The 17,110-nt window shown below is 38.8% G+C and overlaps 1 protein-coding gene across 4 annotated transcripts in view; it reads right to left on the bottom strand.

The window, feature by feature from the left end:
- The window catches only part of gbf1 (golgi brefeldin A resistant guanine nucleotide exchange factor 1), a 57,419-nt gene extending 41,608 nt beyond the window's left edge, over positions 1-15,811 (bottom strand). For all 4 annotated transcript variants that reach the window (XM_015058294.1, XM_015058295.1, XM_015058296.1 and 1 more), the window contains exons 1-3: positions 15,519-15,811; positions 13,477-13,581; positions 13,302-13,368 (exon numbers count right to left, since the gene is read on the bottom strand). In XM_015058294.1, the coding sequence (XP_014913780.1) occupies positions 13,302-13,368; positions 13,477-13,572 (163 nt within the window). In that variant the 5' untranslated portion in view covers positions 13,573-13,581; positions 15,519-15,811. The remainder of the gene's footprint in view (positions 1-13,301; positions 13,369-13,476; positions 13,582-15,518) is intronic.
- Positions 15,812-17,110: the final 1,299 nt, after the last annotated feature.

The raw sequence follows: 17,110 nt of genomic DNA, 5'->3' as shown, positions 1-17,110 counted from the left end.
AGGTGCTTGCCGTTTGTCATAAGGAATCTTTTCACACTTAACCCCACATTCCAGCTTCAAATATCTTACACTAAAATCTGTCATACTGAGGTTGATTCCCAAGAGTTTCTCAGAATATGTTGCTTAGTAATCGACATTGGAACAAACACAATAACTTCCATTATACTCAGAGGTCAAGCTAGACTTTTTTATTGTCCCTCATTTTGGCTAACAGCATAAAAAAAATGTAAAAAAATCCGTCATGTACTATTTTTACTTGTCAAACGCACAGTGCCTCACTAATTCCTCCTTGTCCGCATCTGCAGAGAAATTTGCGCTAGTTCATCAGTCAGTTGGATCTGCCTGATCCTAACCAATCAACTGAACTTTGCGAGCTTTTTTACCCAGCATGTGGACCGGGCATGTGCTTTTACAAGGATTTTTTTGTGCGGTTTCGCTTCTCCGACATGGACATATTACGTCTGACGCGCTGCTCCTGGGCGTCACTCTCCTTCTTGGCGTGGGAGAGTAACGTCTTCCAGCTCCATTTGTTAAAACCGCAGGGTGAGATAAGTTTAATCCTTCGCAGCAGCAGAGCCACGTCCGCATTAGTTGTACAGCGCACTGCGCATGTTGCAGTCTAATTAACTTCTGTAGATTTATTTATTTCCTCGAGATAAATTGCCAGCTCCTCTGTTTAGACTATAAATGGATTAACACAACAATGCGTCCTCTTAAATATTCTCTGTTGGAAACTGGAATTACACGCACCATTTCAACCAAAGGTTTAGAATGAGCTTCCTCTGCGATGAACTCTTTGCGTAAAGTCTATAATGTCTGCCCATGTGCACCAGTCAAGAGTGTGAGTTATAACCCGTCAAAATGATGGACCAAATATTTTCATTGATTAAAAAATAAATAAATTAATTAAAAAAACGGTCAAATACAGAAAATATTCTGTTAACGCGACCCCTGATTAAACTATACCTAACATACTCCTAGTGTGGCTGAACGTTATGCAGATTATGTGGGGTGCACTGATAACAAAGTTTGGGCTGACATTGATATGAAATAATGCTGTTTTGTCTGAAAACCTTCACCACTTCTATTTCTCTGGGACCTCACTAAATGGGCTTTAAAATGTAGGAATGACATGATCAAAAATGTAAGTGGAACATTTTCAAGCCTTTATGTCATGAACTGGCCAATGCCCAGTGATGATTACAGTAAAAAAGAAATCGAAAAACAACAGGAAAAATGCAAAAAAATTTAAGCATAGCAGTTGACAAATGTCTGCAAAGTGCAGGTCAAAAAAATGTCGCTGAGGGAGGCAGCATCAATGCATTTGTGCAACAAACTTATTTCAGAAGCACCAAGTATCAACATCCAGGATCTCCCCCATTATGTTGTAAGTGGATAGTCGTTTGCATTGTGTTGCTGACTTTGCAGCAATCCCTTATGCTGGGCATGCATGTAGTGACAGTGGAGTGGACAAACTCCCCTTTAGCATGAAAAAGATTGGGGAAGACAAACTGATTATTGATGCAACGCTGACATGCCAACTCCATGCATACAGATACTTCATTTCATCTGTAGCTAAAACTAAACCCTTCCTGATGATCTGGGTTTCTGCTCCAAACACATACGAGTCCTTTCACACTCTCATATGGAGCACAGACACTTTACCTGCTTGTGAGCCCATCTCTTTGTTTTGCCCTGGTGTATCGGAAGGTTTTGCTCCATAGGAAATATTAGTAAACTCTGAAGATTAGAAAAACAGAATAATTCTGTTCTCCAGCTAAAAAATTTAGGAAAAGGTTTATATATATATATATATATATATATATATATATATATATATATATATATATATATATATATAAACTGTGCTTTGTGCATAACAGAACTGCAGAAGTGTACTCTGCCATTTGCTGCTCTGATGACAAACAGAGCTATAGGTCGGTGTGCAGTGATTGCTAACCTCTTTGCAATGCAGGTTATAAATGATTGCATTTTTGTAATAGCTTCTCTCTTCTGTTTTAAGCCTGTGATTTGAAAACGGTTTATTATTTGTCCCTAATAATAAACTTACGGAGAGATTGTTTTCTGAAAAGGTCGCACAGAAAAAGAAAAAGGCTTGCTCAGCTGAACATTAGCCCTATTTTGTTTTAATGTAGACCTTTCTTATCCACAAAGTTGCTTTCTGCAGGCTGTCAACCTCACTCCAGTCCTGTTCGGCACATGCAAGGGTGCGCCTATCCAATTGGACTGGCATCACGGCTATGGAATGCTGAAGTCCACATTTTTCCCATTCAGCAAGGAAAAACGGTCTTTCAAAGCCAATCAGCTAGAAATTTTGCTTTGTTTTTATTTTCAACTGAACTTCCTGGAACCTATTATGGAGCTGTCCGGGATGTATATTTAGCTATGGCAACACAGGGCCTCCTCGCCCATTTGCGCCACTGGTCATGTCACCTCTGATAAACAGAAAAACAATTGGCTATCCCTTTTGTCACCTTAAAGAAACCAAGGCACTGTGTTCCTGAGTGTAAATAACATAACATGCTTGCAAACACCACAAGTATTCCTGTGCACATTTAGAGGATATCTTCAGAACAAAATATTCAACTTCTACTTTTCAGTGGCTGAAAGTCACAATAAAAAAAAAACTGTTATAAACTGCTCCTATATACGTACTTTGAAAGAAATGCAAATATTTAGGATGTACTTAGCACTGACAGTGGGTTCCGATCAAAAGCCATAGAGGTATGTGGAACAGTCAGACAAAGGTGAGAAACAAACACGTCTACAAATGCAGTTGACGAATGTTAAGGTTGAAAACAGATCAAGCTGTAGAAATTATAGAAGCAAGTATAGCTGTAACGATTCCTCGAATGATTCGAGTACCTCGATTATTGAAATTCCTCGAGGAAAATTTATCTGCCTCGAAGCTTCGTTTAGTTATCGTTTATTATTTAGCGCACTGTGTGCTGTACGTTGTGCAGCGCTCTCATTTCTGCCTATGAGTTGTTGACGAAAGCTAAGCTAAGCAGCATGACGCCCAATTTTCAAGTTTTATCCGGGGTACTGTTTATTGATTGATGATAATGTCCGGGTTTTTATAGATTTTTGGGGGACCAATATGCATCCTTAAAATGACTGGCGCAATGCCTGGAGTACAGCAGCTTTTTTCCTCCTGGAGCTGCTTCCTGGTGGTGGGGGAGAGAGCTGCAGGTGTGAGCAAGTGCACCACGGGCAGCACTTGCGTAGACGATTAACGTAAGTGTAGCATTACGGACGAACCGGAAAATAAATTTCATATCATCCCAGTCTCAAAAAATGGGTGGCGGAGCGCATCGTGACGGTACATAGCTGGTAGATGAGTTTCTGTGTGTGATGAACGAAGGTGTCAAATCCCGTCACTAACATGGAGAGAAAAACTATAAATGTTTGGGCAAGGTGAGAGTTCATCTATTAAACTGACAGAAGATGAATACATAAACCAAGAGCTGGAGAATAGACATTTTTCATCAGTATTTGTTAGCCTGCCTCTAATTAAACGATTTGACTAGAACGAGCAAACCTGTTCTGACATGATCCAATTAATCACAGCCGTAAGATTCATGATAAAAATATCACAGAATGACTGACTCATTAAAAAAAAAATCAGACAGTCTAACTGAAATGTTTCAATCAAATATGTTGGTCATAGCAAAAGTGACTGTAGTAGGTGGCACATATATTTTTTTTATTCCTAGCTTAACAAAATTTCTTCTGGCCCATGTCACCATTTTCAAATCCCCAGTGGACAGAGTACAGAAACACGGCAGCATTTCTTTTTATATTTGGGTGTCAATTTAGGAAACAATCAACATAAGAAGTACAGTGCATGTTTAGTATCTCTGAGGATCTAAGCTACAGTTCAGCCTCGGTGCAATGCTTTACTAATTGGGTATGTGTATTACAATGTCTGTGGACACAATACCCTTATGGGGCATGAAATAACAAGCAGCTGTGTGTCAGGAGACTGTATGTGCACATACAGGAGACTGTGTCCGTGTGTGGGTGAGTGTGTGTGTGTGTGCGTGTAATAGCTGCTGGGAGGTTTATTAACCCAGTCCATCAAGGCTGAGTGGGATTCACACTGAGACACTGAAGGCTTAAGGATGCGAGTGCCACACCAGGCAAGACAATACTTCCCTGAAATACTAATATGGGCTCTGATTTCCAACCACAACACTAAACCTCCTCCCCACAATCAGAGCAGGGACCTCCAAGCTAGATCTGTCTCCTACTGCGCAGATGCTTTGATGTTCAGCTGAGGACATTTTAAAAAGAGCAGCCTCAATTGCTCAGCGTTGACTTTCTACATACCCACAGCAGTGTGATGTCACACACAGCTGCAAAACATATTTTTTGATGAAAGCTCCTGAACAAGGTCCCTTATATTAAAATAAACTAATATATAAACTAATACACAAGGTTTCCCCCAGAAAACTTGCTAAGCCCGGTGGTTGGGCGCTAGGGCAGTTATTCATGCAGCGGAACCGTTGTGTTTTTGAGTTAANAAATGTTTAAAGTTGACAGGAAATTTCAAAATATCACTTGATAATTATGTGTTACTGAAAGATTGGAAGATTAATACCTGAACACCAACTGTAAAGTCTTAAAAAGGGCAAACATTTTAAAAGGACATAAATAAATTAAGCAGTGCTTAGCCTGGTGGGGCCACGAGTAAAGTCTGGTGGCTCACCAGGCTTATAATACACTGGGGGAAACAATGAATTTATATCATTTCATTACCAGCTCATAATCCGACTAAATAGTTCTACACAAATTTAGACAAAACAAAGCAGCTATATGTGGAAGGAAAAGTTATGACTTAATGGCAAGCAGACATCAAGCAGATGTCATGAATGATTTTCAGAAAGTTTAGCAGTGATGGTAGAGCAGCAAAAAAAAAAAAAAAAAAAAAAATTTACAATGACATATTTTTGATTCATCTCCTCCCCGTGTTTTAAAATTAGAGACACCCCAATTTACACAATGAAAACCTACACCTGTCACCTTTAGAAATTGTCAATACCAACTGGATAGTCAATCTTGAAAATGCTTTTTAGCCAGTCAACATGTCACCACATGCCAGCCATGAGCCTGTTTTAGAGCTGACCACAATGGAAGACTCGTTTCAGCATCCAAGGGTGTTGATACATTCCAAACTCCCCTAAAGCCTACCGTTTTATTGATGATCCAAACTCCACGGGGAGTAATTAAAGCAACACTAGACTGAAAGACCTAAAGTATGGTAAGTACATCGGGTTTTTTTTTTTGTTTTGTTTATTTTAATACAGGACATCTCTCAGAAAGAAAGGATAAAAACGTCCAGCGAAATAAAATACAGTGAATAAACGCTTCAAAAAACAAACATCAGACACTGAGAGGGGTGATTGATAAGATATTATCCTGTTATTACTGTACACAATATCAACATTCAAACTGTGTTCATGCACCTGAACACCGTTTTATTAGTTAGAATAGATAAGGATTTTTTTTAACATTGAGGTTTTCTGTGTTAAGTTTTGGGCACTTATTGAAATTGAATTAAAATATGTTTTGTTTGTTTCGATTTGTAAGCAGAAACAATGGTAACATGTTTGTTGCGTTTCTCTCAATTTAGTTCTACCTTAATTTAAGAAGTCTGTCTTTCATTGTTCATACTGGAGTGGTTTAGTTATTTCTGATGCACAATAATTAAAGAAGCTTCAACTAACATTAATCTGAGCATATCAGAAAGACCCCGGGCTGGGATTCGAACCCAGGACCTTCTTGCTGCAAGGCAACAGTACTACCAACTCCACCACTGTAGCGCTGCATGGCCCCTAACAAAACAAAACATCATGTTTGGATTATTTCATTTTGTGTCCATATGAGATTATTTATTCCGAATACATTTTAATCAGTTCAAGGAATTTTGCGTATGTAAACATAGCTGCAGACGGTACTGCAGCGGAGGATTATGGGTTGTATAAAGCAGAAAAGCAATGCCAGCTGTGTGGTCATTTTTTTCCACAGTGTAAAAAATGGTAGGGAAACATAGCTGAAAAATCTGTTATCACACATAACAGCAACATTAATAGCAGTCAAAAAAATTTCATGTTGGTGCTTTGCTGTTTAATACAATAGGGAAAGCCTTTCAGTTCTACTAATTTTGGCTAATGACTGAATAAAATTAAATTACACAATCGTCATATAGAGCAATCTCATCTTGATTTAGTAAAAACTAGAATGTTGTGGCTTTGCCTTTATTAAATGATTGTTGTATCACCATTCTAGCTGTCTGTTAGTTTAACAGCCTTTTAAGCTGTTTTTTTTTTTTTTTTCTTTTTTTGGCTGTTGAAAGTTTGGCCTTTGAATCTGCATCTCTTATACCTGATAACCTTTGGTTGTTGTCCTTGTAATACACTTTATGTGGCTTGAGTTGTTTTGGAACAGTGATATATAAATAAATTTGACCTCAATTCATTCAACCATACAGGTTCCAGGTAGTCACATTCAAAATGTCTTATGGCTTGTAAAGCGGCAGCTTCAAGGACTCAGTGTCACTCCCCGTCTATTCATTTCCTATGAAACTTGTCTGCCGAGGTGGCAATTGCTTGACGAGAGGCATGATTCATGCATGTGAAATTTTGAGCTTGTGCACGCATATGTGCACACGCAGGCTAATTACACGACAAGAAAGTTTAAAAATCTTCAGCTTCTGTCGCCATCGCGTATGTTGGCTTCACCCTGAGTGGCAGAAAACCTTTGCCTTTTGCTGTCATTCGTTGAGCCCATTACACTTACTACTCTCCTAAATCATGTAACTATGATGAGACATAACAAAGACGCAGGTTTTTCAAGAAACCACACTACAAAATTAGATGTAATTTATTTATTTTTTGGATGAATCTAGTTCTGAGAAATTCAAAGCTTTGACTAAACTGAGTCAGTGTAAATGTAGAGTGTTTGTTTTACGTACAAGGATTGCCCAGGCTGACCTCCACCTATTCTCCTTTCGGTCTTTGGGTTTATAAGGGCCAGTGTGTTGTGTTCATGTTTATCCAGGCTTCCTGTCAGCACATCCAAATCCCCCGTGGAACCTTCAAACCTCTCTTGCATCAAACCTCTAAGCTCTCTCAGCGCCTGAAATCGGCCCCATCCCGCCCTGCCTCCAACTGAATACACACACCCCGACCAGGATGATTAATAGCCCTCTGCTCGGACTCTTCATCCACTCAGCACATTGTTTAGAGCCTCTGAAACAGGACAACACTTGCATCCCCTCTTCACACTAGACTTAAGCCGCGCCTGTCAGTCCCCGGTTAGGGACCTGTTAACTGACCAAATTTATAGCTACTAACTAGCACTAGATGGCACCCAGTCTGAGGAGGGGGACAACTGCTGGGCCAAATGCTGTAAAATACCTGCCTCATGCATGCGTCTCCCATCATAACTCACTACTGCAGCATGATGCAGCTCAGCTTTTATGAAAAGTGTGATTTTTAGCTAAAGTTACTTAGATGAGCAAGGTTTGAAGATTACATAATTGTTAAAATCCCCTGAGAATGAAGAGTTGCAGAACTGTAGCGTTTGACTAAAACTGAATCCAAAGTCCCGAGTCCTTTAAAGGGAAGAACACACCAAGATCTCTGGCTCTTGTAACTGCCTGACAAAAGTACACCTTTTAGAGTGTCACCCTAATACGTCAAAAATAAAATAGCTTCACTGGGAAAAATGTAAAGAATATAGCCTTGTAACTATTGTACTGGTGTGGCATGAAAAGCCAGAAAGCAACAATAATTATTTGAAAGCAAATCCAGTGTGGAATGAAAAACTCATTTTAAAATGAATGTTTTTTTTTGTTTGTTTTTCAGATAAGTTGCTGTTGATTATTAAATGGTAATTTAATAGGAATTTTAACTTATTGGTGATCCACCCAGGAACAATTAAATGATACCCCACAACAGTTAAAGAAACCTTACAAATTTTATGCACTGTAAATAAAGCAAATGATGTATCTAAGGAAATGGAAAAATGAAGCTGTTTAATTGTAAAAATCACAAAAATAAATAAATTAATTAATTAAATTCACTACACCTTAGTATACCTGTTTTAACTCATAATAAAAGCATTATATTGCGAAAACATCGCCACTAAAGTCATTCTTATTAGACATTAGGGGGGAAAGCGCCTGTTCGGTTTGTGGTCTTTTATGTCCTTTAAATAACACTGACAGGAATGAGAATCTAACATGTGATCTCCAGCTCAAAGCCGGGAGACAGAGAGCCCTCAAAGCAGACATGCCGAGCATTACAATGAGGCAGATTCTCCCATCTCAGAATGGAATCGAGAGTAAACAATTTTGAATAAGTGGCTAAGCGACATGAATTATGGTTCTTTCTCCTCGGCATTGGCCAGCTGCCTTGTCCTGCTTCAATTGGGAATGATATATGTGCAAAGATCAGGTGGCACAGAGCAGGACGCGAGGGAATGACGGCTAAAGGAATGGGTGAACAGCTACAACCAGATGCCAAGTGCTTGGACGAAACCCCCCTGGGGTCCGCCAGTCCCGGTCTGGCCACAGCTGTGGATTGACACAATACAGAAATACACACACTTGACCTTGGCATGAAACAAATAGAAACGGCATGTGCACAATCTCTCTATATGACCTACATGATGGTAACATTTATAGATAGTAATGGTCTTGAATATCTAGTTTAGATGAGAAAGAATCTTTTGTTTTTTCCTTTCCGACAGTAGTCAAAGCAAATAAATAGACCACTCTTGTGGAGACTAGGCATGCGCGGGTTACTGGTTTCAAGGTACACTGTGTTATAAAAATTTCTCCGTCATACCGTCCCTGTGGTACAAGCATTTTTTTTTCCTGTCTGGTCAGAGATAAAGTGGAGGTCAAATCCCAGCATGTGTGCAGCAGCAGTATCACGACACCCACCTCCTCCCCAAGCACCCATGTATAGCTACTAACTCTGCAAGTTCAGGCAAGTCCCCCCAAAGTCACTTATTCTAAAAGAATAACATCCGCTATAAGGGAATACTTCGGCTTCCATAACAAGACAAGGAAACATGGAGGAAGAAGGTTGCCTTATGTGCAAAACGTGCTTGTGAACAGCGGCAGCCAGAGGAGGTGGACATGATCCCACATCTAGCTAAATTCAAGCTAAAGTTTGAGCTGTCTTGAAATGAACAAGCTAATGTTATCATGTAGCATTAATGAAACAAATATCACCATGTTACTGTGACACATTATGCTCGTCAGAACTAGTCTGCACGAGTGTTTTGGACTTGATAGATTTAACTCATTTTGAGTTAAAGGCGAAAGTACTAACTGTCTTCTAAAACCCCCAGTTGGTTGTGGCAGACGGATGCTTGTACTGAGCCAGGTTCTGATTCTGCTAGAGGTTTCTTCCTGTTAAAGGGGAGTTTTACCTCAAGCATACTCGGTGTGTGGGATTGATGTAAAGTCAACAACAACCTGCTGTTCCAGGATGAGTGAATGCTGCAAGTCAATGATTCAATGCAACCTGCTGGGTTTCCTTAGTCAGAAAAGTTTTTTTAACCAACTTGGATGAACTGAACTCGACTCGGATAAATTGTATGCATGATTAATTTATTATTATTTTTTTTTTTAAAGTTCTCTGAGATGACACTATTGTGAATCGGCACTATATAAAAAACCTGATAACCAAACAGCTGTTTATCCAGTTCTACTTTGGAAAAACTAGAAAAGGAATATAGCAAAAGTCAGCTGAAGGTAATAAAATAATATTCTTCAATATTTGGAGTACAACAGAACACAACCCTCTGTTATGTCCCTCTGGTGTGGTGCTAGTGATTCAAGTCAATTAGAGGTGTGCTTGTAAATTTTGTTGGTTTCAGCTGAGAAAAAAAAAAAAGAGAAAGAAGCTGTCAGTCAAAAACCCACTCTGGCTATGTGTCTGGGGGGCTGCAAAGTCCTCTAAATCTGTATCTCTATGAATAAAAATGAAGGGATTTAGGAGGAGACCGTTTCTTCTGCAGACTTGTCAAAATCTGACCTTCGCAGCAGCAGAGGGGGTTGACTAGAAAGGAGAAGGAAAGACTTGACGATTTGAACCGATAAGGCTCAGTGGCTACTGCATAAAGAGATGAAACTGGGGGGGAAAGAGAGAAAAAAATTGAATTAATGAAAAGCAGCTCTACACAACATGTCGTTATCTGAACTACAGCAAAAGGAAGAAAATAAAGGGGCATATACAGAGGGCCATTAGTCAGCTTTGGGAATGGCTCGTCGAATCACATTACAGACATCCGTAACGAAAGTATTGGTAGTTACAAAAGAGGTCAAAGAAAGAGATATTATCCTTCTAGTGCTTCTGCCAAAGATGCTCAAATAGATCACATGATCAGTATGTGGAAAAACATTTAAAAAATACTTTGCTGACTCAACAACAACCTTTACACATGGAATACTTGAGTAGGGCAGTAGAAACTGAGCTTGGCAGAATCTCCAGAGCTAGAATCTGTATCACGATGCAGGTAATATGACCTTTTTATGGTATTAACAAGTCATGCCATTGCAGCAATACTGATAAATATTGTGGTGACAATATTAGTGCAATAAAAATGACTCTGTCCTTACATCCGTCTTTCTCATGTGTGCTTCCAACACTGACCATCAGCATAGATAAACACTGTGTGAACAGGTGTGGACTTCTGCTGCGGTGAGTCTCCATCCGATAGGCTGAATATTTTTATTGCAATGCAAAATGTGTACTCAGGACACAATCACGTTCTGCAGGATATTTTAATGATTCTTAGGCTTTGAACATGTGGGCAAAAAAATACATCCCGAACAGTTCACGTTAGAGAGTATGTTTAGGTGGAAAGAGTGTGAAGTTTCTCTGCCTGCCAATGTGATTGAACAGCCGCCACTCTGTCCTCCAGGGTCTTGCTTGGTGCAATGCATTGAACAAAAATGAGTGTACACCAGACACATCGTTGGTGCTTCTATGCGTTGGCCTCCTCGTGGCTACACCATTGCATCAAATTTTTCAAAGAGTTACTGTAGAAGGTGATGGCAGGAAGGATCTCCAGTCTCATGAAGAGGATGATCAGGTTTGTCCATAATTTTCTTGATTTTATGAAGAATCATCTCTACAGGTTCCACAGTCGTCCCCAGAACAGAACCAGCCTTCATTACCAGCTTGTTGAGCTTTCTCAGGTCCCTGGCTCTGATGCTGCTGCCCCAACAGATGACAGCAGAAGAGATGACACAACAACAGACTCATAGAAGATCTGCAGCATCTTGCTACAAACCTTGAAGGATCTTAGCTTCCTCAATAAGTACATCCTGCTCTGTCCCTTCTTACAGACGGCTTCACTGTTGCATCTCCAGTCCAGTCTGTTGTCCAGATGAACACTGAGGTATTTATATTCCTCAACCACCTCCACTCCTTCTTCCATGATGGAAAAAATGTTCGATCTTGTTTCTACCGAACTCTACAATCATCTCCTTTGTTTTCTTCACATTCAAGATGAGGTTATTGTTTCCACACCATGACACAAAGCGGTCCACCAGTTCTCAGATTCTTGTCCATCTCATTGTCATGTTGGAAAAAGTAGCAGATAGACACATCTACTGTATTAACAACTAAAGAACTTCCTTTTTATTTTATTTTTTTTACTGACTTTACCAGAACATCTTAATGCCATACTTCAGGGCATTCTCTATCCTGTTGCATTCATACAACAGCAGTTACTGGATACACTGCTGGCATAGAAAGTCTCAAACATTCTTGTTATGACAGATTTGCCTTATTTTTTTTTTTTTTTTTTTTGCAAAACTGCAAGTTGATGCTGGACTGAAGCTATTGATAAATAAGAAATAAAGTTGTTATTATGGTCTATTGAATCTGTGGGTTCAATTCCCTTACTTCAAAACACTTCAAACATGGAAATAAACACGCTGAAAAGCAAAAGTTTTAAAAACAAAAAATAAATTCCAAGTATAAAATGATAAGGCCTGAACTTCATGGAACTGACTTTTTGGAAGGAAAGAAGGAAGAGCTGAAGCATGTTAACACATGGTGAACGACTGCCCCATTTTCAACTGTGCTGCCATTGTTAGAGAGATGAGAAAAGATCTTATATTTTCCAGGAGTTGAGGGAAACATTTTTTTCCTGCTTTGAGAAAGGAGGGACAACACTTCCTTTCCCAGAACAATTTATCTCCCTTCTTGACAAGACTCCCTGCTATATTTACCCAACTAAAATTGCAGATGATATACTTCCAGCTGCAACACTCTCCACCTCCATAGCACATGCTCCTGTCAATCAGAGATTTCAACAGAGCAGAAGTGCCAGTGAACCCCCTTAAAGATGTGGAGTATGTTATAGTGAGAATGGAATATGCAAAAATAAGGGCAGAAGAAAAAAAAAAAAGAAACTTGCAACAACGCATTTCTTTTGCTGGTTGTTGTTTTTTGTTGTTGTTAAAGGGAGCAAAGATCTTGGTTAAAACGAATAGAATGTGGACAGCTGGGTCATTTTGTGCTTCAAAGCCACAGCAAAACATAGCACAACAAGAGTTTATAGCAAAATTTCTGCTCGTCTGCATGAGCTGCAGTTATCTAAGCTCCATTTGTCTCCAATCAGCCCTAAGAAACCAACTAAAGGCAATGTATTGTTAGGGTCTGAGATTAAAGAAGGAATAAGATCCTCAAGCATCCATGACAAACTTTTTCTAAATGAAAGAAAATACTTGGCTTCCGTCCTGATTAAATAATGCAGTGGTATTTGGAACAACAAGAATGTTGGGTTTTTTTTGTGATTTGAAAGAAAGAGAAAGTATGGGATGGAGAGAAGGGGGAAAAAAAGAAGGAAAGGGTACAAGGAGGGTTAACGTTGTGTGGTGAATTCCTCCTCAGCCAGCAGTGCCTGTCCATCTCAGAGAGCAACAGGCATTCCCTGGAGGAAGGCTAAAGCTGCAGGACCCTACATTTCCACCGAGCTCCATGTGTTACATCTTATTGCCCACATCTCTTATGCACAGGGGCCACAGTATTGTGGGACCTGGCCGCAACTTTCATGGCCAAGACGTGCAGGGCCAGAACTAAGAGCCACGCTGAAGCGTTACCATATTTTCCAGCCAGAAGAAACACGCAGGTGCAGTACAACAAAGGACATACTGAATGATCCTAAAAGCATAGGTTGTATCTTTCAACCTGGCAAACCCAACTTCTCCACTGGCTTTCACAGAGACTTCATGACACTGAACTTACCTCTTATGTTGTTGAGTATTTCCTTGAGATGGCCGAAGCTGTTCAGTAATGGGTCTTGTTCTTCATCCTGACCAGAGAAACGCAATTAGAGGTTGTTGAGGTGCAGTTCTGTTCGAAACACTCGTTTCTTTGCCAACTCAACTTTAATATGGACGACTCAATAATTAGAACGTACCAGTGAAGTATGGTTATTCCATCGAGAGTTTCTCTTAATAGCGCCAACAACTGTGGTTATTTCACCTTGGACAATGTAGATGTTTTTGTCCACCATGCTGCTTCTCTAGTAAGAGATGAATAACACAAGGCAATTCAGTTTAGAGCGTTCAAAATGAAAACAAGGGCTGGAAAACAACTATTCTGAATTCACTTTGACAGTTATTAGACATTGTTCCCAATAATAATCTCCACATGATTTCTAATCTATATAGTACAGAGCATAGAAATTTTACAAAGTAAATTCCTTTGGAGCATTTCAGGGTTTTTGTAACACCAGTTTTTAGTTAAAATTAATTTTCTTAGTGTACACATTAATGCAATTTTTCACAAAGTCATCAGGGTTTCCCTGCGCATTGTTTATTTATTCAAGTTTTTTTTTTATGTTTGCTTTTTTAAGATTTTATAGTTGGTGTTTAGGTATTAATCTTCCAATAACACATATTCATCAAGTGATATTTTCAAGTTTCCTGTCATTTCAACATTTATAAACTCAAAAACACGACAGTCCGCTGGATGAATGACTGCCCTAGCACCCAACCGCCAGGCTTAGCAAGTTTTCCGGGGGAAACCTTGTAGAAGAATTTAAACGATCCTTCATTGTTCAAATGTAGGACTACTTAATCAAAACATTAATTAGCAGGGAGCTACCTACTGTTCTGATCAAGGTACAGTTTCTATGGATTGTCTTGGTTTATTCCTCAATCTGTTTAGGATGAAATGCATATACCTAGATCTGAAGCGAAGTGTGCAGCATATTTGGAGTAGTATTTTTGGAAAGTATGTAAATATGGATGTGTGAACAAGAAAATTAGAGATAATCAAGTTTAGTATTCAAGCCTCAATGACAGGAAACTTGAAAATATCACTTCATCAAGTGATGAAATATCAGTGATGAAATAGTGATGAAAAAGTGATGAAATATCAGTGATGAAATATCACTTGATAAAAGTGATATTTCTTTCACTTTCATCGAGTGAAAGTGTATTAGCATCAAGTGTATTAGCCTACCCCCAGTAGCCTAATGCACCCTACTGAGGGTATTAGCCTACTCCCAGTAGGCTAATAATCTACCTTGGCTCTACATACAGCCTTTATTTGCAACATTTTATCCCTGCCCAGCATTAATTGAAATGAATCTTAATTACATCTAAGGGATTTGTTTTTTCCTTCAGTAAGTTCACATTATTTTTAGATACACTATCAAAATATAAATATGCTTGATTAAAATAAACTTTTAGTAGTAAAAGTTTCAATATCGGCTTTCTCCTTTTATTTGATCTGCATCAATTCTAGATATTTTATAGTTTTGCCCACGAAATGCCTGAGACTTATTTCTATGCCCAATTCTTCCATAAACTGATCTGCTACATCTTTTGAGCATGAGACATTAAGTTATAATGAAACAATTTCTCATTTCTTTTTTAATTCAATCCTTTCTTCTTTCTTTTTTTTAGAGTAGTGACAGAAACAGATTTCCTTCCAATGTGTTGGGTGATCAGTCTGTTTTGCTTTTATGTAATGATTTATGACTGTCTGAAAAATAAACAGGTAGGCAAACAAATTCAACAACACAGTGGGTATGGAATAGTAATCCACAAGGCACTGGATGATATTACAACGAGGTAAATTAAACAACATTAACCAAACAGTTTAGTTTTTAAACAGCTGATATTCAGAAACGTTTATGTCATTGTAATACCGTGCTAACTGTTAGGTTATCAGATATCATTTATTTGTGGCATATTCTGATATTACAATAGAAGCACGCAAATATATATTTCAGCTTTTACCAACAGGCTAAAGGGCGTTATGCGTTAACCAGTTGACAAATAATTAACAGTTGATGTGGCAGCTAGCACCTAGCTTCATTAGCTTGTGCTAGTCATGACTCCCTGACCTGCTCCAAATACGTTTCTCTGTCCCTGTTATTTTTTTAAGTGAACCTAGGTTGGACGCACACATATTTGCCCTGCTTAATGTCAGAACATTAAAGACAATTACCTTCCTTCGTGAGGCTGCTGATTCAAAGAAGGAGTCCTGGCGGAGCTGGTGCTGCCTTTTTTCGGCAAGCTAAACGGGCTAGTCGGACAACAGTGAATCAAGGAGACCAAAGTTCAGTTCACTGCCAGAAACAGACAAACCACAATACTCAGACATTCCACCGTGTGATGGCGTGATCTCTCTCATTAGTACACAATCAATAACTCCCTCAGAAACAGTTCATGGATGCACAGCTGAAAGCACTTCCTGTAGCTGTTAGCCCGGCTTTGGTAAACACACTGACGTGGAAATGCTGTGCGTCGCTAACCTAACATGACGTTAAGTGTTTGATTGACATTTAAACAAATCATAACACACAAGCGTCACATATGTTTTTGAGATGCAATAATTTTGGCTCCAATTCAGTAATTAGAATGCAGTTATACTTATGATATTCTGTAATGAACCGGATAGGTGTAGCTATTTTATTTTATTTTATTTTACTTTTTGTAAATCATTACAATATGACAAGGGCGGGACAAGATAATAAGTACGGGAGCAAGTTAGGTTGCACCTACCTTATGACGAAAGCCCGGCCTGCATCTTCGCTCTGGATGCATGCAGAACATAATCCCGTTTTAAGTCTGTGGAATCTCATTTATGTCATTTATTTAGCGGTCAGAGTTCAATGGTTAGCATAAATATAATCATGTGTGTCATGGTTTCATTTCGGCTGTTTCTCTCTATTATGATTAGAGTGTTTGCTTTGCCTTTAGTCCTGCAAGATTTCTTTCTTTGGATGCCACCCATTTTTTCTTCTTTGAATAAATAAATCATCAGGAAGATGTTTGACCTTCACCTTCTTTACCAGACTTTAGGGGGAAAAAACTGACACCACTTTAAAAGTCTTATCTGGATAGGGTAAGATCTGGTGGATATTTCTTGAATTTCTTGGCCAAATCAAAGGAGGGGCAACTTTTTTCCAGAATGTGATTTTTCATTTATTCAGTTTATACTTCAGCAAAGTAATCTCTTGTATTCTTCCAGAATAAGGACTGCAGATGAGAATGAGCTTTTGTTACAATCTGGCACAGCACATTAAATGGTGACATTTACGTTGTCCCTTTTTACATAAAATTCGTTATCAGAAGATTTTTGTTTTGACGGAATGTGTGCTGTCCATGTAAATGACTCATAAATCTTATGCAGTTCACCAGTTTATTGAGAAAAAAATTACACATTGTTCTTCATAGTTGAAAGAAATTCAGGTTCACAACATTCATCAAGAGCAGAGCTGCTAAATACAACATTTGAAAATCACAAAAACTGTCAAAAAAGATGTTCTTACTAAACAACTGGATCCAATTGGATCCACAGCATTTTTTAGCTCCTCACTGTGCTGCTAAAATAGCTAAAATCCATGAATACTTGGATTCATAAATTTGGAGTCATGGATGTCTTCTAAAAATGTTTATAACCTCTCATTTTAATATTCCAAACACCAAACAATCCTTGATATGCACTCCTATCAGTGGAAACTGTGTAAGCATTACAACAGGCATTAGCATCTACAAGTCTCACTTGTTTCTGCTCTCGAGGTACACCCAAGGTTC

This window comes from Poecilia latipinna, unplaced genomic scaffold (genome assembly GCF_001443285.1).
Source record: "Poecilia latipinna isolate Pla-1442-1.1 unplaced genomic scaffold, P_latipinna-1.0 Scaffold1530, whole genome shotgun sequence".
Taxonomy (NCBI): Eukaryota; Metazoa; Chordata; class Actinopteri; order Cyprinodontiformes; family Poeciliidae; genus Poecilia; species Poecilia latipinna.
Note: the sequence above shows the minus strand (reverse complement) of the source record. Positions and strands in the feature narration are given on the sequence as shown.